At 43.1% G+C, this 18,728-nt stretch overlaps 1 protein-coding gene across 1 annotated transcript in view; it reads left to right on the forward strand.

The window, feature by feature from the left end:
• PAQR5 (progestin and adipoQ receptor family member 5) overlaps window positions 1-18,728 on the forward strand; it is a 62,626-nt gene that overhangs the window by 16,317 nt on the left and 27,581 nt on the right. The window contains exon 2 of the mRNA XM_038010097.2: window positions 1,017-1,182. Coding sequence (XP_037866025.2) covers window positions 1,132-1,182 — 51 coding nt within the window. The 5' untranslated portion in view covers window positions 1,017-1,131. The remainder of the gene's footprint in view (window positions 1-1,016; window positions 1,183-18,728) is intronic.

Genomic DNA, 18,728 nt, shown 5'->3' on the forward strand with positions numbered 1-18,728 from the left:
CCCAGCTCTCCCACTGCGTTGCTGCCTTGGGAAAGTTGTTCTACCCCTCCCACCTTCATGTGTAACATGAGAAGACTGGGTGACTTCTAAGACCCTTTTCAACTCTGTGGGTTTTTTTTATTTTTTATTTTTTTATTTTATTTTATTTTTTTGAGACAGAGTCTTGCTGTATTGCTCTGGCTGGAATGCAGTGGCATGATCATGGCTCACAGTAGCCTGGACCTCCTGGGCTTAAGTGATCCCACTTTAGCCCGCCCTTGAATAGCTGGGACTACAACACCATGCCCAGCTAATTTTAATTTTTTCTTTGTAGAAACAAGGTCTCACTATATCGCCCAGGCTGGTCTTGAACTCTGGGGCTCAACTGATCCTCCCATCTCAGTCTCCCAAATTTCTGGGATTACAGGCATGAGCTACCACATCTGGCCTTAGCTCTGCAATTTTATGATCACTATCTTAGGCCATTTGGCATGCTATCACAAAATACCTAAGACTGGGTAATTTATAAATAACAGAAATTTATTGCTAATAGTTCTGGAGGCTGGGAAGTTCAAGGTCACGGTGCCAGCAGATTCCCCATCTGGTGAGGGCCCATTCCTCATAGATGTCTCCTTCTATGTGTCCTCACATGGTGGAAAGGGCGAACAAGCTCCCTCAGACCTCTTTTCTATGAGCACTAATCCCACTCATAAGGGCGGAGCCTTCATGACCTAGTCACTTCCCAAAAGCCCTGCTCCTTGTCACCACAATGGAGATTAGGTTTTGACACATGAATTTTGGGGAGACACAAACATTGAGACCATAGTAATTGCCCATATTATTATTTAATTACTTCCCTCCAGCACTCTTGGAGTGGATGACTCAGCAGTCTGATCATTTTGCTGTTTTTAAGGAAGCTTGATCTTGTGCCATCATGTGTAGCAAGTATATGTTCAATAGTTGAACAAGTGGACTGTCCTGACCTAGCTGGAGTTAGGCTGAAACTGACTGGATTTCTTCATGCTGTCCTCTTTCAGGGAAGCAGCACAGCACCAGCTAGGCAGAGACGCCCCAGGCCATGTCAGAGCTTTGATCAAGGCCTGGTAACAGGGAGGCGCTGTCACCCACTGGCCTTGCCAACCCAGCTCCAAGATGCTGAGCCTGAAGCTCCCCAGGCTGTTTAGCACAGACCAGATACCGCAGGTATGTGCTCTATTTATTATGATGGTTCATTTCCAGGGTGTGACCAGGGCTTGGCCTCTGCAACGGGGGACTGTTGTCTTCACCTAGTCTGTTCTGTACAGGCCCATTCTCTTCAAGGATCCCCTCCCACACTTCCTTGGGGGATATTACAGCCTCCTACTTCCCCCACCTACCTTGAAATGGAAGTATTCCCAAAGTTGTTTAAGTTATAACCCTTCCTTATAACATCTGTGTTTTATCCAGCAGCAAAGTCATTACTGAGATTCAACCTGAAGAGATAAAGCCAGCAGCAGCTGGTTGGATAGGAAGTTTATTTTTTTAGGACCCTCCTATGGGTGCTTGAAAGCAGGCTATGGGCAAAGGCACACCAGGGCGTGGCTTTGCTCATCCCCGTTACTTGCAGGATGCCCAGGCCAGGCCTTCACTGGGGTGATGGGGAGGGTTGTTGAATGGGCCTTAGCACTGTCTTGTAGTGGACTCATGGGCCTGGGAGCTCACAGGCATGTATCCTGAAACATGTGAGACTCACTGATGATCTGCTTTAATAAGCCATAGGTGAGCCTGGTTGTGTGCTACAGAGAACTGGTGCACTTCCTCCTTCCCTTGCAAAGGACACATCGTTGTGTTGCACCTCTTTGTTGATGTCAAATTTCCTTCCTTTTTGACTAAGAAGAGTGGGTGTCATTTCATGGTGGGAAGTTTCATTGGGAAGATGTGACAGAGTGGAGGAGAGTTCTACTTGGCTGATTGCCAAGCACTTATGACTTGCCCTAGAAAAATAATTTCAAAATAAATTCGACATCACCAATGGAAGGTTGACGGGGAAACTGCCAAACCCTAACCCTAAAAGCCTGTGAAGCCAGGTGATTCCAGGAAGATGGCATGGGGGAAAACCATAAGGGATGCAGAGTTGTTTGGTGGGGTGAGCTGAGGAATGTGGCTAGTAATAGGCAAGCTACATGTGTGGCTGGCTCCCATGATACTGGGCAGAGCGCCTGCCTCTGTTCTCACATGGCCATCACCTTCTCTTCTTGGTGCACTTCGCTGGTTGGTTCTACCCACAGAGCATTAGCAGCATTAGCAGCTGTGATTAGTGGGAACACAGTGTGATTCTTGAATGTATTTACTCGTGAAATTTGTATTGACTGCCTATTATGTGCAAGGGTTTCAGCGAATAACTACATACAAATCCTGTCCTTGTGTGGCTCATATGCTGGTCAGGAAGATTTTTAAATGTGCATGAGAAATTATTTCCTAAAGTGGGTTAGGGTATCTCTTAAGACAGGGTGATTGTTTCAGAGAAGGGATTGGTCACTTCCATCACGGGGGAGTGTATTGGTTCATTCTCACGTTGCTATAAAGAACTGCCTGAGACTGGGTAATTTATAAAGAAAAGAGGTCTAATTGACTCACAGTTCTTCATGGCTGGGGAGGCCTCAGGTAACTTACAATCATGGGGGAAGAGGCACGTCTTACATGGCAGCAGGTGAGAGAGAGCACGATGTGAAGGAGGAACTGTCAGACACTTATAAAACCATCAGATCTCGAGAGAACTCACTCACAGTCTGGGGGACAACACCCCATGATCCAGTTACCTTCCACCAGGTTCCTCCCTCGACACATAGGGATTATAGGGATTACAATTTGAGATGAGATTTGAATGGGGACACAGAGCCAAATTATATCAAGCAGGAAGGGATCAGAGAAGTCTTCATGAAGGGGGTGATCTGTAAGACAGATTTTGAGGGGTGGACAGGACTGTGGAGCTGGGGAGAGCATTCCAGGTGGAAGGAGCAGTGTGAGCAAAGGCCTGGAGATGGGAGATCATGGGACAGGTGGTGATGGCGGGAGGACTGGGGAGCCTCTTTCGGGTAGAGGTTATGGCAGTCTGCTTATACATCTTTCTGGACATTTTAGTCAGGGTTGGGTTCAGAGTATGTCCACAGGAAAGAAGTGAAGGGGGCAGAGTGGTATCAGTAGGTCCTTTGGGTAACCTGCTGGGAATCTGAATGTATGGAGATTCTGAATATCAGGACTGGACAACCAAGGCAGAGGCCAAGGGAGAAAGATGAATATGTCCTCTCTGTCCAGTTTTTCATAAGTTAGAGAATGATAACATCTTTTAGTGAAATGGCGCTAGCTAGAGGCAGAAAACCAGCATCACACCTTGCATCCACCATTTGCTTCAAAATCTTCCTTGGGCTCCAGCATCCACTATTGGGTTTTTGGGCATCATGCCCAGGGCTCATGAAGCCATAGAGAAAATACAGTGGCTCTGCCTGCCTGAAGGGTAGTTTTACCTGAGGATTTGGGGCAAAGACATTTATTAGTATTAAAACAGATACACGCATATTAAAAATGGAATGCACAATTTACATGAATATTTAAAATAGGATACTTCATACAATTGTTAAAGCTTACCTTTGGTGGGCTCTGTGGGTTCCAATACTTGGCTTTTTTTTTTTTTTTTTTTTTTTTTTTTTTTTTTTTTTTTGAGCTGGAGTCTGGCTCTGCCGCCCAGGCTGGAGTGCAGTGGCCGGCTCTCGGCTCACTGCAAGCTCCGCCTCCCGGGTTTACGCCATTCTCCTGCCTCAGCCTCCCGAGTAGCTGGGACTACAGGCGCCCACCACCTCGCCCGGCTAGTTTTTTGTATTTTTTAGTAGAGACGGGGTTTCACCGGGTTAGCCAGGATGGTCTCGATCTCCTGACCTCGTGATCCGCCCGTCTCGGCCTCCCAAAGTGCTGGGATTACAGGCTTGAGCCACCGCGCCCGGCCAATACTTGGCTTTTAGAGTGGCCTCAAGCAAGATAATCTCTCTACCTCAGCTTTTGCTTCTGTAAAATGGGAATGACAATAGTATCTGCCTCCTGGGGTTGTGAGAATTAAATGAGATAACCCAAGTGAAGTGCCTGGCACGTGGTGAACAATTAATAATGTTGGTTGTCATTATTATCATTCTCTCCTAGGCTCTCTAGGGCACTTTGAGGGGTAGAGCATGCTGGCAGGAGACTTCAGAGGCCCTGTCCATAGACTAGAACCCCAGTTCCCCAACCTGCTGTTCACCATCTTCACCAGCTTGATCCCTCCCCACCTCTTCCACCACATCCCATCCACAGACCCTCTTCTTTTTATTCTCCCCAGCAGATGCAACCTTCACTTGTCTTGATTTCTGTTTGAAGAAGGCTTTCCTCTCCCCAACCTTTGCTCCCCCTTTCTGGCTTCCTTCTTTGTGGAGTGGCATGTGCTTACTCCCTTCCCTGAGCTCTTTCAGCTGTTTGTTGTACTTCTGCAAGCTGCTCTGTACACCTGCCTCTCCTGTTGTATATCAGCCAGCTATGTGACCTGGGCCACTTCACTACCCTGTCTGGGCCTCAGCCATCTATAGGGAATGGTGTGCCCACCTCTCTGCATCATCAGAGTTGTAATCTTGGCCCATTCTTGGTGCATTCCTGGCTGATAGATTGTTCATGGAAAAGGGCATTTTCTCTCTTCCCTCAGAAGGCAGAACTTGTGTGTATGCCTAAATAAATAATATTTAGTCTCCCTTGGGTCCAAAACTAAGGCTGGGTACATTAGAGGGTTATTAAAGAAAAAAGACAAGTTCATATGCAACATGGCATGACACTTTGCCAGGAAACAAGAACATCGAGTGTCAAATTACTAATCTGTTTGTTTGTTTGTTTGTTTGTTTGTTTTTGAGACAGAGTCTCGCTCTGTCACCCAGGCTGGAGTGCAGTGGCACAACCATGACTCACTGCAACCTCTGCCTCCCAGGTTCAAGCGATTATCCTGCCTCAACCTCCCAAGTAGCTGGGACTACAGGTGCACGCCACCACAGAGCTAATTTTTGTATTTTCAGTAACAACAGGGTTTCACTGTGTTGGCCAGGCTGGGTCTTGAACTCCTGACCTCAAGTGATCTGCCCACCTCGGCTTCCCAAATTTCTGGGATTACAAGCGTGAGCCACTGCGCCCAACCAAACTGCTAAGCTTTAATTAACTACAGCCTTGACTCACAGGCTACAGGTAAACACATCCCATAGTCCCAGATGCCTTAGTTTAGGGGCATGGACAGGAGGGTTCCCTGAGGCACTGGTCTACACAGAGAGGAGAAGCAACGCTGTTTCCAGACTTGCACTGCAGCTCTGCCACCCAGTCATAACCTCAGTCTCAGTGTTCTTATCTATAAAATGGAGGTGACTCCTGTTAAGTCAGTCTTACAGGGCAATTGTGAAGATCCAAGAAAAATGAAATAGAACAGTGGGATTATTATGAACGAAGGAAGCGTAGCCAGATCAGTGGCTGGCCTTGGTGTTTGGTAGGTGGGCTCAGGCACTGGGAACAAGGAGCCACCTCAATGGGTAAATGGTTTCTCCAGCCCGGGGCTGTTCAGAGAGGGTGCTTAGATCACCAATATCAGAATCACCTGGTTGCTTATTAAAATACGATAGGAGCCGGGCTTGGTGGGTCACACCTGTAATCCTAGCACTTTGGGATGCTGAGGTGGGTGATTTTAAGGCAATCACCATTCTGTCTCAAAAAAAGAAAAAAAATATATATATATATATATAAAATAGGAGTCGTGATAGCAGGCATCTTTGTATTGTTCTTGGTTTTAATGAAAAGAAATGCTTTTAACATTTCACCATTTAGTATGTTTGCTGTGTGTGTATGTGTGTATATATAATAAGTAATCTTTTCATCTTTATCAGATTAAGGGTATTTTTTTTGGAGATGGAGTCTCACTCTATCACCCAGGCTGGAGTGCAGTAGTGAGATCTCAGCTCACTGCAACCTCTGCCTCCCAGGTTCAAGCAATTCTCTACCTCAGTCTCCCAAGTAGCTGGGATCACAGGTGCCCGCTACCACACCAAGCTAGTTTTCGTATTTTTAGTAGAGACGGGGTTTCACTATCTTGGCCAGGCTGGTCTTGAGCCCCTGACCTCGTGATCCACCTGCCTCAGCCTCCCAAAGTGCTGGGATTACAGGTGTGAGCCACCGTGTCCGGCCTTCCCTTATGAATTTTATTATATTTTATTTTATTTATTTTGCGACAGAGTCTCGCTCTGTCACCCAGGCTGGAGTGCAGTGGCGCAATCTCGGCTCACTGCAACCTCCGCCTCCCAGGTTAAAGCGATTCTCAAGCCTCAGCCCCCCAAGTAGCTGGGACTACAGGCAAGTGCCACCACGCCTGGCTAATTTTTGTATTTTTTAGTAGAGATGGGGTTTCATCATGTTGGCCAGGCTGGTCTCAAACTCCTGACCTCAGGTGATCCACCCGCCTCAGCCTCCCACAGTGCTGGGATTACAGGCGTGAGCCACCGTGACCAGCCTCCTTTATGAATTTTACAGAACTCTTTTTTCCAATCAGTATCTTTTGAGATGATCATACATGATTTATTTAAGTTGTTAATGTGGTGATTACATTGATTTGATTTACTAATGTTAAACCAATTTTTTGTTCTTGTTTTAAATACAGTTTGGTTATGATGCAATATCTCTTTAATCTATTGCTAGAGTCAGTTAGCTAATATTTTGTTCAGGATCTTTAAGTCGATTTAATGAGTTGGCCTATAATGTTTTCTTCTTATGCTGTCCTTGCCTGGACCTGGGATTCAGATTATGCCAACCACAAGTGAGTTGGAGATTGCTGCCTATTTATTCTATGGGGAAAAATATCTAATATTAGAATTATACATTCCTGAGTGGTTGGTAGAATTTATCTGGGAAATTACCTGGGCAGAGCCACCATATTGCCCAACTCTAAGGCGGCACCATTTCCCTTTTAGTCTACGTGCATGGCAACCTCTGGAGTTGTGCAGGGAACAACTTGGCCCTACAGCTGAATTTTCTTGATGGAAAGATGTTTTTTATAACAGCCTTGTTGAGATACAATTCACATATTACAAAATCCACCCTGTAAAAGCATACAATTCAGTGGGTTTTCGTATGTTGAACACAGATTATGTTGCACAAAACCATCACCATGATCACCAGTTTTTAGAACATTTTCATCACCCCAGAAAGAACTGCACTCGTTAGCAGCTATTTTATATCCCCTCAGTTCCTGGCAACCACCTAACCTACTTTCTGTCTGTATGGATTTGCCTGTTGTGGATATCTCACACAAACGGAATGGTGCAATATGTGGCCTTTTCTGACTGGCTTCTTTCACTTAGCAGGATGTTTTCAGGGTTCATCTACGCTGTAGCATCTATCAGTATTGTTTTAATGGCCAAATCATAGTCTATTGAATGGATAGACCATAGTTTGTTTATCCATTCATTAGTTGATGAACAGGTGAGTTGTTTCTATTTTTTGGCTATTATAAATAAATATTTATAGTCATTTAGGTGGACAAGTTGTCAGTCTCTTTGGTGAACAACCCAGGAGTGGAGTTGCTGGATCATATGGTAACTCTATGCTTCCAAGTATATGGAGTTTTTATACTATTGATTTAACTTAATTGATCTTGGTCCCTGTGTTATTCCAATCCTTGACGTTTGTTCAGACTAGCTGGATGGCCTAGCATATGAATAATTTTCATAAATCTTCTAAGTGTGCCTATAAATAATGTATAGTCTCCAGTTGTTGGAGGAAGTATTCCATATTTGTCCATAAGATCAATTATCTTTATATTTTCACTAATTTTGTTCTAGTTGATCTATGCATAATTGAGACGTGTTAAAAAAAATCTGCCACTATAGTGGCAAATTTGCAAATTACTTCTTGTAAGTTAATTTTTGCTTTATGTATTTTGAGCCTGTGTTTTTTATGTATATCCAAGTTTATAACTGTCCTATTTTCTATCTTCCTGGTGATGCAAAGGTATGATTTTGTAGTGATTATCTTTATATCTAGTAATGCTTTTTGCCTTGGAATGCATCTGATATTAATATAACCACTCTAGCTTTTGTTATCATTTGTTTGGCTTATCTCCTTCCTTTGACTTTCAATCCTTCCCCATGATTATATTTTAACTGTGTCTTTTGTAAACAGCACATGGTGAGATTTTATTAGTTTGACAATATTTGTCTTTTAGCTGATAGTTTAGTCTACTTATATTTATAATGATTACTGATATCCACATTTATTTTCATTGTCTTAAATGCTTTTGTCTTGTTTTCTCTATTTGTTCCTTGTTTCCCTTACTTTCTTGGATTGAGTTTTACATTCATCTTTTTTTTCTTTTCATATGCTATTTTTCCCTTCCACCTGTTTTATAATTAATGTGTTAGAAATATGCTCTGTGAATTAGTTTAGTGGTCACTTCAGCTATTTTAACATGAATAGCTGTACTAGACAGGGTCAGGCTATGCTGAGTTAAAAATTACCCCATATAGCTCAGTGACTTAACATAGCAAAGGTTATTTCACATCACACTACGTAGCTAAGTGGTCAGTGAGGGACTGAGACACCCAGGCAGATGGAAGATCCACCATCTCCCAGCTGCAGCCTCTGAGGTCATCCCAGAAGGGGAAGCAAGGGTCTACAGCCATACCACCCTGAACACGCCTATCTCGCCTGATCTCAGAAACTAGGCAGGGCTGGGCCAGGTTCGAGCTTGGATGGGAGGAGAAGAGAAAGTTAGTATTCCTAGAAACAGACTTTGAGAAAAAGATTCGGGCACAGGAAGTTTATGGGGAAGTATTCTCAGGAACACCTGCAAGGATGTGAAGGAGGCAGGATGTGCAGAAGGAGAAGCTGCGTTAGAAGCCTCCACCAGTCACTCAGGAGCTCTGGAGGTTAGCTGACCTTTCAGAGTTGTCCCAAATGGGAAAAGGAGGCCAGGACCTTGATCCCTCATCAGTGGATATACACAGCCCCCGGGGAGGAGTATAACTAGTGCCCATTGGCCAAAAGCAATTCCTGGGGCATGATGAGTGGCTCAGTACTGAAGAGTCCCTCCGAAAGGTCCTGCAGAAGTGTGTAGTGATATCTGCAAGAAGGCTTTCTGCTTTTTTTTTTTTTTTAGACCAAGTCTTGCTCTGTAGCCAAGGCTGCAGTGCAGTGGCACTCTCTTGGCTCACTGCAACCTCCGCCTCCAAGGTTCAAGCAATTCTCCTGCCTCAGCCTCCCATATAGCTGGGATTACAGACATGCACCACCACACCTGGCTAATTTTTGTATTTTTAGCAGAGATGGGGTTTCACCATGTTGGCCAGGCTGGTCTCGAACTCCTGACTACAGGTGATCTGCCCACCTCAGCCTCCCAAAGTGATGGGATTGCAGGCATGAGCTACTGCGCCTCTGCTTTTAACTCTTCTGGCCTAGAAGTAACATTACCCAGAAATAGTCACATGGCCCCAACCTAACGTTGAGAAAGTCTGAGGAATGTGGAAAAGCACATGTAATATCTGGTGAACACCAACTGTCTACTTAACCTCTTGGATCTGAAGACTGATGACTCAATAATTCCAGAAATGTATCAGTTATTTCTTCAAATAGCACATCAAAACCATTTATATTTTCTCCTTCTGGAGAAATGTTCTCTGTGTCTCTTATTAGATTTTTCATATTTTCTATCTATTACTCTCTCTGGACTGCATTCTGGGTACTTTCTTTGGATCTTTCAGTTGACTAATTTTCTCTTCAGACAGGTTTAGTGTATTGTTTATTCCTTTGATGTATTTTAAATTTCAATTATTATTTTTTAATTTCTAAAAGTTATATTAGGCTCTTTTTTTTTGAGACAGGGTCTTGCTCTGTCACCCAGGCTGGAGTGTCGTGGTGCAATCATGGCTCACTATAGCCTTAAACTCTTGGGCTCAAGTGAAGCTCCTGCCTCAGCCTTCCCAGTAGCTGGGACTACAGCTCTGCTCCACCATACCCAGCTAATTTTTTTTTTTTTTTTTTTTTTTAATTTTGTAGAGATGAGGGTGTCTCACTGTGTGGCCTAGGTTGGTCTCAGACTCCTGGGCTCAAGTAATCCACCCACCACGGTCCCCAAAGTGTTGGCATTACAGGGTTGAGCCACTAAGCCCAGCCTGTTTTTTCAAATTGGCTTGTTTCCTGTTTATCTTTATTTATTTAAATATATTAAACACAGTTATTTTACATTTTAATATTTGTACTTTGATCTCTGTCTCTGCCATCTACTGTTTCTGCTGTTTCTCTCTCATGGTGTTTTATTTCCCTATGTGTGCATGCCTGTGTTAAAGTAGAAATCCGGCTAGGTGTGGTGGCTCACGCCTGTAATCCCAGCACTTTAGGAGGCCAAGGCAGGTGGATCACCTGAGGTCAGGAGTTCAAAACCAGCCTGACCAACATGGCGAAACCCTGTCTCTACTAAAAGTACAAGAATTAGCAGGGCGTGGTGGCACGTGCCTGTAATCCCAGCTACTCAAGAGACTGAGGCAGAAGAATAGCTTGAGCTTGAACTCAGGAGGCAGAGGTTGCAGTAAGCCAAGATCACGCCATTGCACTCCAGCCTGGGTGACAGAGCAAGACTCTGTCTCAAGTAAAAAAAAAAAAAAAAGTAGAAATCCTTCAGAGAGGATTTGTGTTTGCTTTTGTAACTTACCTGAGGGAACTACAAAATGTTAACCTCTTTCTATTTGTAATCACTTTAATTTTTTCACTTGAGATTTCCTGGACCACAAAAGTAGTAGGGGCTTGGACCACAAACCTATATGAAGACTATTTGATGGTTATGAATTTTGGGAGAGATTTTTTTTTCAGAGAAACAACTTTCCTTATTGTCCTCTTCTGCCTGGTTGAATTTATTTCACACTCACTTATCGTTAGACTCCTAGCTTTACTGGCAAAGTCTCCTATTAGATTCCCTGCCTTTGCTGGGCCTTGGGTTTCATCCCTTGTTTATAAAATCTGGCAGCAGAGACTCTGATGGTGAATGCAGCTTACCTCACAGGGTTCCTGGTTTCCCTCTGTTTTGGGGCTTCGTGACTTCTTTACTTTTGTGTCATTTTGCTGATATACTGGCTTATGATGCATACTCCAGACGGTATATTAATTGCATTAATCAGAAGGATCCTTCATAACATCTAATCGACCATCATTTGGCCAGAACCAGAGTCCCCCAGTCATTCTTCCAGGTCCTTCCTTCATCCCCAGTGATTACTTCCTTCTGAAAACTTTCATGACCCTTAGCGTTTCTATAAAACATGTTTGTAGCAATCTTTAGTTCCACCAGCTGGGTGCTGTGAAGCACACAGGGGTTTTGCAATTTAAGACTAGGGTTTGCATCTTGGTTCTGGTATTTATTATGACCTTGGAAACTTCGTCTCACTGAGCTTCTGTTTTCTTATGTGTAAAATGGGTCGACAGTCCCTACCTTGCCATGCTCTCATGATGATCAAATGAAACCAGACCTGCCCTTAATATATGCTAAGTCTGAATAAGGAGGACAAATGCAGGCCATAGGCTATATGTCTAAATACTTAAAAGTTATAAGTGAAGCCAACAAACAGTTATGTAAAATGGTTCTATTCTACCTTAACAAATGCCCCTTTATTTTATTATTTATTTATTTAGAGACAGTTTCGCTCTTGTTGCCCAGGCTGGAGTGGAATGGCACGATCTCGGCTCACTGCAACCTCTGCCTCCTGGGTTCAAGCAATTCTCCTGCCTCAGCCTCCCGAGTAGCTGGGATTACAGGCGCCCACCACCATGCTCAGCTAATTTTTCGTGTTTTTAGTGGAGACAGAGTTTCACCATGTTAGCCAGGATGGTCTCAATCTCCCGACCTCAGGTGATCCACCCACCTCGGCCTCCCAAAGTGCTGGGATTACAGGTGTGAGCCACTGTGCCTGAGCTGACAAATGCCCCTTTATAAGGACAGAAAAAGTGAAACTTTGATTTTTATATAGCTAAAGTCAGCAAAATATGAAAAACAACTGAGTTTAATTACTATTGCACATGTCTAAATGTTATGTTGATGAATTACTTATGTTTGGAAGAGTAAGAAAACAAAAACATGCATAATTTATAAATTATTACGTGTGTTTATTCCATATAATTCATTTTACTTCTTCATTTCAGTAAAATTGAGTTATAGTGTTGTAATCAACATTATCATATAATTTGTGTTCTATTGACAATGATGTTAAATTAAACCACTATTCCTGAGTCATTGTAGTTCTTAGTTTTGTTTCTTAAATTAATTTCATTTGGGAGAATCTTCTGCTGAGATTCCATTCAGTTTTATTGAGGTAGAACAGCTGGAATTACCAAAAAAAAAAAAAAAAAAAAAAAAAATTCTTAAGGCCACATTTTGAATCAGAAATGAATTATAAATTTTTTTCTTTTTTTAAATCGAAGCCAGTTTGAGCAAGAAAATTATAAATTTTTCATATAAAGTTCAAACATTGTAATGAGGCTGCACCATATGATAATTATATTAGGCAGAAAAATTATTAAATATTTTAATTCCATATAGATTACCATCTCATCTTGCTATCTTTACTCTCTCAAAGTAATGTCTAGATTAGTATTCATCTATTTTATTAAGAAAAATATAAAGAGATAGTATAAGGAAAACTGAAAACAGTAGGCCTTTACTCAGTCAAAATTATACCTTAGTCTACAATGTCCAGAGAAATAATCCCTACAGAAATTGATTTCAGGATGATCTGTATGTGAATCTTCTCTTTCATAGTCCAAAGACATTTTTGTTTCCTTTTTTGGATTTTATCTTATTGGAATCTCACCTTTATTATGTATTTTATGTATGACTCCTTTGGTTTAGAAAAGTCCTATACATATTTAAAATCATAAATATGTATTTTTAATCCCTTTAAAAATGAAATAGCCAGGCCTAGATTTTTTTTGTGGGCTTTTGCTAACACTATCTCGTAACAAATATCAGTTGAGAGCTCAAATTCAAAATTAATGTTATTTCCCACTAAAAATAGAATATTCTGTTACACTGATTTCTTCCCATCATCCTATATCTTACCTAAATTAAATCTAAGTGTTTAACAGCACAGATTTGTTATTCCCATTGTGTGAATGAGAGTAGTTAAGGTCAAATTTGGTATGTGTTTCAGCAAGATGTCCCATTTGGGAGAAGATTCAGAGAATGTCATGTATAATCTTTGAACTATTCCATAGAAAATCTAATTGAGAGCCTAATCAATTTTAGTAAGCAATTCAAACCATGTGCTACCATACCCAGCACTAAGAATACTTTTAAAGCCGCCTTACATATTTGGCCAGAAGAAATTTACCATTGTCTTCTGTAAATAGTGTGCTGTACGTACAAAAAGCATTCTTGGCCAGGCACAGTGGCTCATGCCTGTAATCCCAGCTCTTTGGGAAACCAGTGCAGGTGGATCACTTGATGTTGGGAGTTTGAGACCAGCCTGGCCAACATGGTGAAACCCTGTCTCTACTAAAAATACAAAATTCTCTGGGCATGGTAGCACATGCCTGTAATCCCAGCTACTCAGGAGGCTGAGGCAGGAGAATCACTTGAATTCAAGAGACAGAGGTTGCAGTGAGCCAAGATCATGCCACTGCACTCCAGCCTGGGCGACAGAATGAGACTGTCTCAAAAACAAAACAAAACAAAACAAAAAGCATTCTTTTGCTTGACTGAATATTGGACACATTATTTTTTGAAAACCATCACACCACTGTCGTAAGTTGGCATTTTGCTGTAATTATTTCATACCAACAATGGCTGGTTATTAATTCAGCCTATTTAAAGTTCTAGTAATTGCATGTGTGTTGTGTATAAGCGATGTTTTATGTTCTTTTAATTGAGAGCACAATCAATTCTCCTAGTAAGCAATTCAAACCACGTGCCACCATACTCAGCACTAAGAATACTTCTGGATTTTTGGTCAAATTCTGACCTTGCATTAGTTTTCTGTTGCTGCTGTAACAAATTACCACAAACTTAGTGGCTCAACAAACAAACAAATATATGATCTTACAGTCCTGTAGGTTACAAGTCTGACATGGGGCTCACTGGGTAAAATCTAGATTTTGGTTGATGTTGTTGGGGAGAATCTGTTTCCTTACCTTTCTAGCTCCTAGAGGCTGCCTGCTCTCCTTGGCTCCTGGCCCCTTCCTCCATCTTCACATCAGCAATGTTGCATCTCTCTGACCTTATTCTGTAGTCACGTTTTCCTCTGAGTCTCTTCTGCCTCCATCTTCCATTTTTAAGGACCTTTTGATTATACTGGGCCCACCTCGGTAACCAGAGAATCTCCCTAATTTAAGGTCAGTGTATTAGCAACTTCAATTTCACCTGGAACATTACTGCCCCTCTGCTGTGTAACCTAACATATCCACTGGTTCTGGCAATTACGATGTGAACATCTTTGGGGAGCCATTATTCTGCCTACTGCAGACTTAGCAACTATGTTATACTATTATCACAAGCTTGCCCATGGCAGTTTTGGAAATCAATGCCTAAAACTGAAAATAGTTTTTTTACTTCTTAAATCAAAGACTGCATTTTTAAAACAAATGTAAAACTGATGTAATTTCTCTGTTATTTCAACTTGCTTACTTTCTTCTGCTATAGATCAATACTGTCTATAATGCTAGTCATTCACTAGGACTTTTCTTCCCTAGTACACACTACCTGAGTCCTATTTACTTTTCTTTTTTTGAGACAGAGTCTCACTTTGTTGACTAGACTGGAGTGCAATGGCATGATCTCAGCTCACTGCAACCTCTGCCTCCCAGGTTCAAGCGATTCTACTGCTTCAGCCCCCAGAGTAACTGGGACTACAGGCACGCGCTACCATGTCCAACTAATTTTTGTAGTTTCAGTAGAGATGGGATTTCACCATGTTGGCCAGGCTGGTCTCGAACTCCTGACCTCAAGTGATCTGCCCACCTCAGTCTCCCAAAGTGCTGAGATTATAGGTGTGAGCCACCATGCCCAGTGCTATTTACTTTTTAAAAACATTTTGTATATCATTTTTTAACTTTATTGTCCATTAAATTATTAATATCCTTTGGTTCCTCCATCTCTGATATTGATCATTTATTTCATTACTTTTTATCCATCTTACATGTTCAGCCAGAAGAGACTTACCATTGTCTTCTGTAAATGTTGTACTGCATGTACAAAAAGCATTCTTATGCTTGACTGAATATTGGACATGTTGTTTTTTTAAAAAACATCACAGCAGTGTTGTAAATTGGCATTTTCCTGTAATTATTTCATACCAACAATGGTTGGCTATTAATTCAGCCTATTTAAAGTTCTAGTAATTGCATGTGTGTGGTGTGCAATTGTTGTTTTATGCTCTTTTAATTGAGAGCCTAAGTATTTCTGTCCTGCAGGAACTAAGCATGGTCCTGCAAGTGACGTGGCATACTGTCCAACCTAGAGCCTGGTGCACCGCAGGTACCCAGCAAATGATAGGTTATAACTGCTGCAGCAAGGCCGGACATGGTGGCTCACGCCTGTAATCCCAACACTTTGGGAGGCCAAGGCGGGTGCATCACTTGAGGTCAGGGGTTCGAGATCAGACTGACCAACATGTTGAAACCCTGTCTCTACTAAAAATACAAAAATTTAGCTGAGCATGGTGGCAGGCGCCTGTAATCCCAGCTACTTGGGAGGCTGAAGCACGAGAATCACTTGAACCCAGGAGGCAGAGCTTGCAGGGAGCCGAGATCGTGCCACTGCACTCCAGCCTGGGCAACAGAGTGAGACTCTGTCTCTATAATAATAATAATAATAATAATTATAATTATAATTATTATTATTATTATTATTATTATTGCTGCATCAATGCATGGCCTCCCCCTTTTCCCTCTCATTCTTCCCCTGCCCTCTGCCAGCAAACACCTCATCAGACTCCCCACTGGCCTCTAACTATTCCCTGTCCTGGCTTTCCCTGTCACCATGTCCCTGTTATGTAGAGGGATCTTCCTCTTCTGTAGGGAACTGAATTCTGGGCAGGAAGGTGACAGCACGATGCTAGGGTGGGAGTCTGGCTTTGAAGCCAGAGGCAGTTGCAGCATCAGCAGGCCCTGGAAGCTGGTTAGAACTGCAGACTCTCGCCCCAGCCACCACACTGCAGTAAGGTGCCCAGGTGCTCTGCACACACTAGAAGAAAGTTTGAGAGGCACTGGCTTGCACAACCTCACCGCTTGTATTAGTTTGCTAGGGCTGCCACAACAAAATACCACAGACTGAGTGGTCTAAACAACAGAAAGTTATTTTCTCACAGTTCCGGAGACTGAAAGGTATTCAAGATCAAGGTTTGGACAGGGGCGAAGCCTCTCTCCTTGGCTTACAGATGGCCACTCTCTTGCTGCCTCTGTACAAGGTCACCACTGTATGGGCGCTCATCCCTGGTGTCTCTCTGTGAATTCAAATATCCTCTTCTTGTAAGGGACACCAGGCAGATTGGATTAGGACCCACTCTAATGGCTTCTTGAAAGACCTTATCTCTGAATGCAGTTGCATCTGAGGTCCTGTTAGGACTTTAACTTAACAGATGAATTTTGGGAGGGACACAGTTCCCTCCCAGATTTAGTTCATAATGGCACTTTAAAGAAGAAGAATCTAAGGCTCAGAGAAGTATATCACAGTCCAAAATCACAGTACAGGCCAGGGGATAAGGGTTTTATCTCCTGACAGAGCCCTCCCCAGGGGAAGCAATGAAGGACAGCACACAAGAGGGCAGGGAATGGAGTCTGCTGTCTGCATTTAGGTTTCAGCTTTGCTTCTGTTACTTTTGAGAACTTGAATAAGTGCTCTAACCTCTCCAGGCCTCAGTTTCCTTTTCTGTGAAATGGGGACAATAAAAGGCTCTTCCTCACAAGCTGGTTGTGAGGATTCAGTGAGCAGGAATTACAGAATTCATGTGAATAGCGCCCGAGGCCCCCTGATCCCACTCTGCCTCTTCTCTTTCCTGGCTATCAAAATCTGCCCTTATTTACAGCTGGCCAAAAATGCCCAGTTATTTTCTCCAGGTGGTTTGCAGTTTAATAGCTAGAAAAACCAAAAGCTTTTAACTGTCACGGTGGAATTGTAGGCATCGGCTAGCTAGCAGGTGCATGCAAGTCTTGGCCATGCAAGAAGACTTTCCTCGATGCTGAGCCTGGGGCAGGAACTGAAAGGGAAAACTTGCTGATGTGCCCTTCCGCTCCTAGTTCCTGGAGGTTCTCAGTTCTAAATAATAGGCTGCATATAATTTGATTTCATTTCACTCTAAATTGCTCAGCCTGCAACTAGGGGTGCAACGTGGGGTCCTACAAATCAATTCTGCTGTGCAAATAAGCAAGCACTTGCTTACTTGGGGGCGCTTAGAAATGAGGCCAAGCTACGAAGTGTTGAGGAAATGATTGCAGTTTTCCTTTGGGGTCAAACTGGGTTTGGAATACAAAATTGTTGTCAAATATTTAGTTTGTCCTTTCAATGTATGTACCCTGCATTCTATGAAGGTCTGCTCTAGGCAAAGCACTTTGCTAAGGCTAGAGTGGGAAGACGGAGCGAATATTTCTCCTTTCCTGTGCTCACAGGAGCTCAGGGCAGGAGTACAACTAAGAACTAGCAATGGGGTTTGATAGACAGAGGTTCAAGTTGGGGAGGGCAGGGCCAGGTCAGTCTTCTTAGTCTAAGCTGGAACATCACTGTCCTGGGACAGAGGGGCTCCTTTTACTACACTTTATCCATCCATTTATTTTTTTGGAAAGGCTGCTTTGAATCCTGCCCCTATTGCATGGCCAGTATTGGGCTTCCCATCCTTTTCTGGGGTCAGCGTAGCAGGTCAGATGGAGGCAGGTTTTTAAAATCTGGGCCCAGCCCTGGCTTTCGTGGCAAAATATCCTCCCCAGGTCTGGGGCCAGATTCCTAAATGAGGTCAAGTTGTCCAGTGTATGGATTTCCCTTCTGTTCCCCGCTGGCTTTTGATGACATCAGTCCCCCCGGTTTCGCCTGCTGGAATGCCAGGATCCACAGAGAGAAGGGAAGTAGTCACAGACTGTGAGTGACCTTTTCCTCCAGCTTCTGTTCAGCCACTGCCACTGTGGCTGTCACAGGGTCTGTGCTCTCCTGCAGCCCTGCCCGGCCTCCTCCCTGCAGGCCACCGTCCCCACATTCCCGGTGCTCTGAAAGGTTTCTGCTCTCACTGGCCCCTTGTCACAAAGTCTCTTGGTTTATAGGATCTGCTAGTCTAATTCATATGAAGGAATAAATAGTGATTAATGGAGTCTGCATTGTAACCAGTGGCCAGTGCTTTAATAAATAATTATAAAACAACGACTTTAAAAGAAGAGAGAAAGAAGCTTGAAAGGTAGAAGGACAGACCCAGTGTGGAGCTCCTGGGAGCTGTTATTTCTGCTAGAAGGCTTTCTGAGTCCCGCCAAGCACATGCCGTCCTCCTCCACAGGGATCAAAGGCTGAAGGCCATTGGCCTATTTGCCTCCTTGTCATCAGCCTTGGTGAGGTGGAAATCTGCAACTCAAGATTCCTGCTGCCCATTATAGGAATCTGTCCACCATAAACCAGGGCGTCAGCAGAATTGAATGGTGAATCAAAAACTGGAACAAATCGCTTTAATTACCTAAGACCCAAACCGAATTCATAGTATTTCTTCATTGGACTATGA

The sequence above is a fragment of the Chlorocebus sabaeus genome, chromosome 26, assembly GCF_047675955.1.
Source record: "Chlorocebus sabaeus isolate Y175 chromosome 26, mChlSab1.0.hap1, whole genome shotgun sequence".
NCBI classification, from domain to species: domain Eukaryota; kingdom Metazoa; phylum Chordata; class Mammalia; order Primates; family Cercopithecidae; genus Chlorocebus; species Chlorocebus sabaeus.